This window comes from Neltuma alba, unplaced genomic scaffold (assembly GCF_004799145.2).
Source record: "Neltuma alba isolate B1F8T4 unplaced genomic scaffold, ASM479914v2 tig00011705_pilon, whole genome shotgun sequence".
Lineage (NCBI taxonomy): Eukaryota > Viridiplantae > Streptophyta > Magnoliopsida > Fabales > Fabaceae > Neltuma > Neltuma alba.
The window spans coordinates 120229-129867 of NW_021636342.1; the positions used below are offsets into that span (position 1 = coordinate 120229).

The following is a 9639-nucleotide window of genomic DNA, read 5'->3' on the forward strand; positions in this document are numbered from 1 at the left end:
GATATAAGGACCTTGATGTAATTATTCCCCTAATATTAATGGGCTGATAATATCTCGTTCAAACTAATACTACCTCCGGTCCCGGAGGTAGTATATAGATAAGAATTCCATTACCGTACCTTGTGCATTAAGCAATTAACTTTGTTTATCATTTCAAAATGGGATTTTCCATCTCTGCATCGTAGTTTATAATTTATGATTATTTTTACTCAACTAACAAACATCTAGGCTTTTAATGTTTTCTACATATCAACTATCAAGCATCAAACGACAAAAAGGTAGGCAAAAAAAAAAAAAAAAATCAAACGAACATTATAAAATTCTTCCATACAATTACGTTATAATCCAACGCTGCTGATTCAGATTTCAAAGACCATATACTCCTCCGGTCCTAATTATAAGACCCAATTGACTTATTTGAGGAGATTAAGGAAGTAAGTTAAGTTGGTTATTTATAATAAATAAGTGTTGTATTCCTAAATATCCTTGCTAATTAAGTATATTAGCTAAAACTATCATTATTAGAAGGATTATCTTGGAAAAAAATGCATAAATATAAAAGAGAAAATGGATTGGGTCTTATAATTAGGACCAAATAAAAAGTCAAATTGGGTCTTATAATAAGGACCGGAGGAGTACATCTTTTCCCCCTCTTCTATAGATCACGCGTTTTAGTTTGAAAACTCTCATTAATTTCACAAGTCACTCTTCATGCGAATAAAACCAACAAAATTTTTGGTGGCGGTCACGTTGCGAAGATGAAGTGGTTCAAATTGGATATAGGCAACTCGTTTGCCTGGGGACTTTTCTTCAATTTCTCCTCATTAGAGAGAGAAAGCCACCAACTAATGAGCTGACTAGTCCTAACCTGACATCTACAGGCCTTTTAGGCTATGGCTATTATTTAATTAATTGGCTATTGCCTTTGTAACCTTCATTATCTTTCGCAAGAGGTTATCAAATGTACTTTATGCATTGACTTTGTTCTTACATTTCAATGCGTAGTTCTTTCTTCTTAGTTACATATATAGTCTATACTCCGTCCGGTCTTATATATAAAAGTTCTAAATAATTGAATCACGTTTAACGAATCAGCAGTTAATATTAGTTAAAAATAATAAATAAATCAGAAATATATTTTTTGACGAATTTTCCCTTATGCATTAAGAGGGTAAATAAGAGACAATAAATCAAAAAAATAATGAAAGAGAACATATATGAGTAATATTAATAAGAGAGAGCGTATTAAATTCAGTCAACTAAGGGCAAGATAGAAAATAAAGTAATAAATACTTAGATAAACTAAAAAATAAAGCTTATATTTTGCACCAAATCCATCTCCAAAAATAAAGTTTATATATAGAATCAAAAGGAGTACTGTTTTAGCAAACGAGGAGTTCAATGAAACTTTTATATCAATAGCATGTACCAGTATTTATCAGATACTGAATAACAGAACAGCATGCTCTTATCTGTACGTAGACGAAGCACGTGACAGTACGATGTTGATCGAAAACAGATCAAGTGTACATAATATAGATATTGGGTTGGGTTTCTACGCGTGCGTGTGTGTTTTTCTCCATGTTAGGTGAGCAAAGACTCGAAGTATTTACGCCAGGTTGACTTGATTTAGGGAACGCAGGTCCAAGTCGTGCAGAAAGGTGCAAGGAAAGTAAAATTGGGACCCATCCCAAACAACACCCTTTATTGGGTCTGTTTTTCTCCATTTTAATAGTTAAATTAGATTGGAGGAAAATGGTAAATATAAGGGATAAGACAGATTTTTCTTTATATAAAAGATAAAATAGATTAAGGCCTTATATTTAGAACTAAATCCAATCTCTAACTAGCTTTTATATTGAAAATATGAGGTAATAATTAATTATTAGTCAACACAATAAAATATAAGGAAAAGATCACATGCTGCCAATCGCAGGTACACTCTTGAACTTTGTATATATTAAGCATTTAGAGTTTAGACACTTCCGTTCTACCCGAAAGCCCAGGTCAGTATATTCCACATCTACACCTTCCATTATTTTTCCTCTTTTCTGTATTCTCATCATCCCATATTTTGTTTTACTTTAGGGCTCATAATGATATGGTTTAGTTGTTGCAGGCCGCAATATATTACTGCTTCATCAAATTGTACCCTATAATAAGTTGGTTCAAACATTGATGGCAAGTCAGCAAGAAACATCTTTCTTAAAATCTTCCTACTCCAATTCAACACAAAGAACCTGGAAGTATCACATTTTCTTGAGTTTTAAGGGTGAAGACACTCGTAAAGGCTTTACAGATCATTTGTACCATGCTTTAGGTAGGAGTGGGTTCAAAGTCTTCAGAGATGATGAAGAACTTGAGAAAGGAGAAGTCATTTCAAAAGAACTACTCCAAGCAATTGAGGAATCTAATTTTGCAATTGTTGTTCTCTCCAAAAATTATGCCTCTTCTTCATGGTGTTTAAATGAGCTCCAGCATATTCTTTACTCAAGAGATAATCTTTGTCAACAAGTTTTCCCCATATTTTATGGTGTAGATCCATCTCATGTACGGCATCAAACAGGAACTTTTGCTGAAGCTTTTGCTAGGCATCAAATGCTTCAAAGGGACGATAAGGTCATGCGAAATTGGAGAGATTCCCTCACTAAAGTTGCTAACTTATCTGGTTGGGATTGCAAGGATAGGTGAGTTGATTTCTTATTGGGTAAAATTACGGGACATATATTTTATACTGATAATCAGTTTATGGAAAATATATCTAGGTGCAGTCTAGCTATATGTTTGGGGTGTATATATGTGTTCTTATTTGAAGATAAGAAAATTTAATTATTAAGACGAACATTGCCGTTGTAACACCGAATTATATTTTAGTGATGATATCATTTATTCTAATAAATTTTGAAAATATCTTTTGCATTTGTAATATTCTAAATTTGCATCGTTAGTTAATTTTTATTTTTACATATTCAAAACGTTTTTGTCGTCAAACTAAAATGCTATATCTTCGCAGCTAAATTAAAGCACTCTTAATATAAGGATGGAATAAGAGGAACTGCATGTCTTGGCTGCCGTTATTAAAATTGTCTTCAATGTGTCAGATAAACCAAAAGGGAAAAGAATATTAACAATTGCAGACATTGAAGTGACAAATATTATAACTACAGAACAAATCAAAAGTTATGTTTTACCTGTGATCTGTAGGCCTGAAGCAGAAGTTATTGACACGGTAGTTAAGGAGCTGTGGACCAAATTACGTTCCAGACTGCCACCTTATGGTGATGAACTAATTGGAATTGACAGTAAAGTGCAGAAAATGGAGCCACTGTTGAAGATAGGTTTGAATGATGTTCGCTTTGTAGGAATATGGGGCTTACCGGGTGTGGGTAAGACAACAATTGCTAGGGCTGTTTTGGAGAAATATCGTGGCCAATTTGAAATTAGTTGCTTTCTTCATAATGTTAGGGAAACTTCAGAAAGAGATGGTGAGGTTCACTTACAAAGTAAACTTCTTTCTCATCTCAAAATTAGAAACATGGAAATTGAAGACACCTATGAAGGGAAGAAAATAATCCAAAACCTTTGTTGCAACAAAAAAGTTTTACTTATCCTTGATGATGTTAGCCATACAACCCACTTAGAAAATTTGGCTAATAGCCCGAATTGGTTTGGTGCTGGGAGCAGAGTGATCATAACAACTAAAAATCGGCACTTATTGCGTAGAGCGCATGCAGTGCATGAACATGAGGTTAAAACTATGAACCCACATGAATCCCTTGAACTTTTCTGTAAGAAAGCATTTGGAAGACGTGAACCTCAAGAGAATTTGCTGCAGTTGTCTAAATCTGTTTGTGATTATGCAGGAGGCCTTCCTTTAGCTCTCTCTGTTTTGGGTTCTTTCTTTTGTGGAAGAAGAAGTGTGCCAGAATGGGAAGATGCTTTGGATATGTTGAAGAAAGATCCACATAAAGATATTTTTATGCCACTTGAAATGAGTTTTAATGCGTTAACCTCTATAGAAAAGACAATACTTTTAGATATTGCTTGCTTCTTTAATGGCTGGAGCAAAAAGGTAATAACACAAATATTGGAAAGTTGTGGTTTTAATGCAAAAATTGGAATAACAACTCTTCATGAGAAGTCTATGCTAAACGATTATGACAATCATTTAGTGATACATGATTTGCTAGAACAAATGGGTAAGAAAATTATTATAGATAAATCTTCTAATGAGATCGGAAGTCGTAGTAGATTGTGGTCCAAGGAAGATATTGATGAAGTTATGGAAAACAATTTGGTAAGTGTTGATATTATCTCTTATTTTTAAATTTATATCTCATTAATTAGTTTCTTACCAATTAATTTTGATGTCCTTTTCTTGGTGGCTATTGTTGTTTATCAGGGCACAAAAGAAATACAAGCTATGGTTTCATCCACATCTTGTGAGGCATGTTGGGATTCTGAAGCCTTTTCAGCATTGGGTAACCTCAGGTTACTCATGGTATCAAGTAATTTTTACCTCCCTCATGGCCTTAAATGTCTTCCTCATGCTTTGAAAGTACTTCATTGGACAAAATATCCTTTAGATACTCTTCCTTTCGGAACTCATCTTGCCAAACTTGTTGATCTTAGAATGCGTGATAGCAAATTAAAGAAATTTTGGAATAAAAGCTTGGTAAGATGCCTTATTCTTTGATGTTATAGATAGTGTAATTGATTATACTGGTTAGCACAACTTTCAATGACTCTCATATATTTGTTTGACCAGTGCTCAAAGAATTTGAAGTTTTTGGACTTGAGTTATTCCAAAAACTTGATTGAAAGTCCTGATTTTTCTGAACTTCCAAACCTAGAAAGATTGGAACTTGAAGGTTGTGAAGATCTTGTTGACCTTCATACTTCAATTGCACAACTCAAAAAGCTCCAAGCGTTGAACTTAAAAGGTTGCAAAACTCTTAGAGCTTGTTGTCCAAAAAAATTGGAAATGACTGCTCTGAAAGAATTTGTTCTTTCTGGATGTCTTCAAGTAAAATTTCTCCCAGAGTTTGGAGAAAGTATGAAAAATCTAGAAACACTTGATGCTGGGGAGACAAATTTAGTCAAACTTCCTGAGTCACTTGGCTTATTGATTGGTCTTAAGACTTTGAAATTAAGGGGCTGTAAAAATCTTGTTTGCCTTCCTCAAAGCATTCACAATTTGAAACGTCTTGTAGTTATTGATATATCTGGCTGCTCAAAGTTTGCTAGATTGCCAGAAAGGTTGAATGAAATTGAAGGCTTAGAGGAGCTCGACGCAAGTGAAACCGATATAACAGAGATACCTCCTTCCATTGGTGGTTTAGAGAAACTCAAGAAATTGTCATTTCGTTGGTGCAAAAGGTCAATGTCATACTCTTGGAGCATGATTCTTCCTTGGAGGCATTCAGTTCATAACGGCTTAACATTGCCTTCTTCAATACTGAGTATTAAATCATTGATAGAATTGGATTTAAGCTACTGCAGGATTGATGATGCATCCGTTCCGGATGACTGGAGGGGCTTATCATCATTGGAGAGATTAGATCTGAGTGGAAACAATTTTAAGAGTCTACCTGCTGGCTGCATATCTAATCTTTTGAAATTGAAACGTCTGGATTTAAATTCTTGCTCAGAACTTCAGTCGTTGCCGCAGCCTCCGCCAAGTTTATGTTTCCTGGAAGCAGAAGAATGTGCTTCGTTGGAAACAGTGGGAGGTGAACAATTATCACATCTCTTTGCTTCAATGGACCAAGTATGTAGAAATATCCACATATCATTATAGAACTCTATGTATTTATTTTGATTTTAATTATACATGTATATTCATTGGAAACAGTGGGAGGTGAAAACAACGCCTTGGATGGATGAAACTCTTTCGGTGACTATTCCTGGACGTGAAATACCATCATGGTTTGAGAATCAAATTGATCTTTGTCCGGATGAAGATGGTAGAGCTTTATTGATTGTAGACATACCTTCTTGGGAAGAAATGTTGGGAATTGGATTATGCATTCTGTTAGAAAGTAAGTTTTATAATTCCACTGAACCCGACACCAGAGAATCAGCTTTCTTGTGGTGGATTGTTGATTTTGGTAAAAATCCCGAAAATCGCAAGAAGATAAGGGCATTTGATTGTGATGGTGAGAAGAAAAGAAAGTCTTGTCACCGTTGGCTCGCGTTTTGGAAATATACAAAGGAATTCTGTGCTATGGTGTACTCAAGGAAGCATAGTCAGATTCCCTTTTATCTTAATGCGGGCCGTAATAATGCGAAAGTTTCAATGAAGTGTGGATGGCGTGTCATACGCAAAAGTGATTTTGAAAACAGCGGTAGCTCAATAATGAGCCGAAGTCGCCTTCCAAAATGGGACCACCTGTACCAAGTAAGTCACTTCGGTTTTACTTATTATTTTCATTTTTATTTCAAGCTACCCCCTCTATCCCTAGTATTTTGTAAACATTTGCCCCACATTATATACACGCTCTTTCATGCCTAAATATAGTTACCATTAGTATTAAGAAAATTTGTGCAATTAGTTATTTGTAACTAACTTGTCAAATCCCCTTTAACAATTTTTCCTAATATTTAGTGAGATGTATTAATTAGTAAATGTTTTTTTTACCAAAGTGAAAATTAAGCCTTTTCATTTACGAAAGGAAGATAAGTATTAACTAGGTAGGGGTATATTTTGATGTAGGAGAGAAAAGGGATGGATGGATTCTTGTAAAGGATTATTAAAGCTAAGTGAGCAAGAGGCTTCTACTTATAAAGGAGTAAATTAAACAAGCAGCCTTTCATATTTAGAAAGTTGGAAAGACGAAAAAGATGAGCATTAATTAAGGATATAAGTGAGAAAATATGATCAATTTTCAAATATTAACCAATCTGCTTAACTATCTTTTTAACATTTTTAGGCTAGATAGTTTTCTTTTATAGATGGCAGCAAGAGCCCAGAGATGGAGGGAGTGTGTGTGTGTGTGTGTACACACAAATAATAATTTTCTGCCTGCCTACTTTTCCAGTCCTTAGTTATTGAAATTTAGGGCTCTTTCAATGTTCAATTGATTCGCCGAAATGAAGCCATTATCAACACCCGCGCACATATGAGATTAAAAGTAAAATTAAAGTATTGGCGGAAGACGAAAACAAATGATTGTAAACTTACTCTTTAATTTCTGTAAATTGAGTGAATGTGTGGGGAAAATGGAGCAACGACGAGAAGTTAACTTGGTCTGTTATCATAAAATGAAAAACAATCAGGACATAGTAGTTACGTAGATGGTGGCATGTAACTTCAATTAATGGTAACTAAATAATGTAGCAGCAGCTTAGTTATTTTTGTGATTTGATTATGTTGTTATGATGACTGGGGTTGCAACAAACTGTGCAGGATCTTCGTATGCCTGGCCCCCCATGTATGCATACAGCATTTTACAGGTCCACTGCATTCACGAGGTATGGTTCCATAATGCTCCCTGGCCAAGGTTCAGGTTCAAGGCTCGGTAAGTTCCACCTAAACGCCACTAATATATTGCCTGATCTGGTTTCATGTATTATCCATACTCTACAATAAAAAAAAAAGAATTTCCATATATTAACCATTTTGGACCAAAAACTGAAGTATTTATTAAAATTTTAAATTATCTTTATTTACAACTTTAATATTTTTAATTAAAAATATACTTATAAATAAAGCTAAAGCATATACATTAACCACAAAAAAACAACAAATTAGTGATAAAATTTCTGTTGCTATCAAAATTAGTGACGAATTATCATCACTAAATATTTTTATTTTGTAAATTTAAAATACCACATGGCAATCGTCATTTGCTGTCATGTGTCACGGCTGCAATGTACCACTACCTCACCACCTTCTTTATACCATGTCGCCATGTGTGCATCATTCATAGTTATTTTCAAAATAACTATGATTATTAGTAAAAAAATTCTTTATTTGAGACTAACAATTAGGGTTAAAAGATTAAAAATATACTTTTTAAAAATTTTGTATAAAATTAAAGGATTAAAAGTATGTTTTAGCCTATAAATAATAGTAGACTTCAAATGTCATTTCATTTTAAAATTCCTTTAATGATTTAACTATATGTTTTATATTCTGATAAAATAATTAGAAATAAGTTATTATAATTAGGATTGGAACAATACTTTAGTATGATATTTATATGATATTAGTTCTTGAAAAAAGGAAAATGCTAGTATCAATACGTTGCAACCCCCCTCCTTTTATTTATGAATCTTATGTTTTAATAACTTTTAAGCCAGGCTGAGGCGCCTGGAAATTAAATGTAGCGGAGAGTGTGGATGGAGCTTGATACAAGAATGCTCAAATATGACTAATAGACCTCAATATTTTTATACATTTACATGTATAATTTTAGGTTTTTTAGCACTAATTATTAGTTAATTGGGGCATAATTAATGGTAAGTATGCACAAAGGGTAGTGAAGTTATTTTCGAGGTTTCATGTGCTTGTTTGTTGTCTGCGTGATTTTCTATGTTAAGATATTTAATCCCTTCGAGTTGATTGTGCGTGTAGGTGACCCTAGATGCAAGTTATGTGAATTGGAGATAAATACACAAAAATGGCAACAAGGACCATAACCTATTGCACTTGAGATCCAGAGAAATTACAGAAGAGACCAATCCAGCAAAATGACGATGAAGGATTAGACGAGATAGAACGCTACGTTTTGCTGAGGTTCCCATATTCGATTCGAGGTTGCACATGTTCAGATTCTCCTAACTCTCATCTATGTTTTGTTTGCCCATTTCTCTCGATCCTCCACCTCCGGTTGTCATCTTCTCCATATCCACCATCTCCATCTTCATCGACCACCGTCTCGGTCCTCTCAATTCCACCATCGATCTCCTCTCGTCCTTCAGTTGCAATTCCGTCGTCACTTGCTGAGAGCCATGATCGAGAGCCCTGTGAACCTCGGTGAAATGTGTGTCCGTCCATGAGCCGTTAGTCCTTCGATTCCTTGATGATGGAGGAGCCAATCTGAGTTCCTCAAGCTCTTGATTAAATGGCCAGGTGTCTAGGTCTGATTAAGAATGGACAGATACTCCTATCTAGTTTCAGTTTCCAATCTCTATGTTTATTGATTATAGTCTCTAGGTGTCTATGATTGTAATTGGTGCATATAGTTGAGGATTATCGTTGGTATGTGTAGTCTGAAGATTGATACTCAAATTAGATGTTGTATTCTGTGGATTGTTGATTGATTTGTGGCACTTTCTTTGCTATTTTGATTAACTCTCCATGTTCTCAAGCTCTTGATTAAATGGTCAGGTGTCTAGGTTTGATTAAGAATGGAGAGATCCTCCTAGCATTGGGTGGGAGTCTAATATGAGCTCAGCAGCATCCATAATAAAGTACAGGAATATAGGTGTCTATGTGAATTTAGGGAGTTACTGGTGTTGGCTAGGGATAACTGTCTTCGCTAGTTAAATTGCTTAGTTAGGTAATTGAAAGGGGAACTAGAAAAATTAGCTAAGTTATTCGTCAAAGAAGTCTCCTATCACTCATTCCATAATCCATTTCATTCATAAAATTGGGAAACCATAAAAAGTAGACCAGCTCATCCTAGTTTAAAA

General features: G+C 34.5%; 1 protein-coding gene across 1 annotated transcript; it reads left to right on the top strand.

Moving 5' to 3' along the window:
* The first annotated feature begins 2178 nt into the window (after positions 1–2178).
* On the top strand, positions 2179–8984 carry LOC114717021 (TMV resistance protein N-like). Its single transcript, XM_028902100.1, has 8 exons — positions 2179–2687; positions 3205–4297; positions 4403–4508; positions 4587–4675; positions 4769–5770; positions 5855–6400; positions 7409–7520; positions 8665–8984. The coding sequence occupies exons 1-8, from the start codon at positions 2179–2181 to the stop codon at positions 8982–8984; spliced, it is 3777 nt and encodes a 1258-aa protein (XP_028757933.1).
* Positions 8985–9639: the final 655 nt, after the last annotated feature.

What these genes read in the sequence shown, in the direction of transcription:
- LOC114717021 (XM_028902100.1), top strand. Translation starts at nt 2,179, where the DNA reads ATGGCAAGTCAGCAAGAAACATCTTTCTTAAAATCTTCCTACTCCAAT. An exon ending in GGTTGGGATTGCAAGGATAG is followed by an intron (nt 2,688 to 3,204) that starts GTGAGTTGATTT and finishes TGTGATCTGTAG; the next exon opens with GCCTGAAGCAGAAGTTATTG. An exon ending in AATGGGACCACCTGTACCAA is followed by an intron (nt 6,401 to 7,408) that starts GTAAGTCACTTC and finishes CAAACTGTGCAG; the next exon opens with GATCTTCGTATGCCTGGCCC.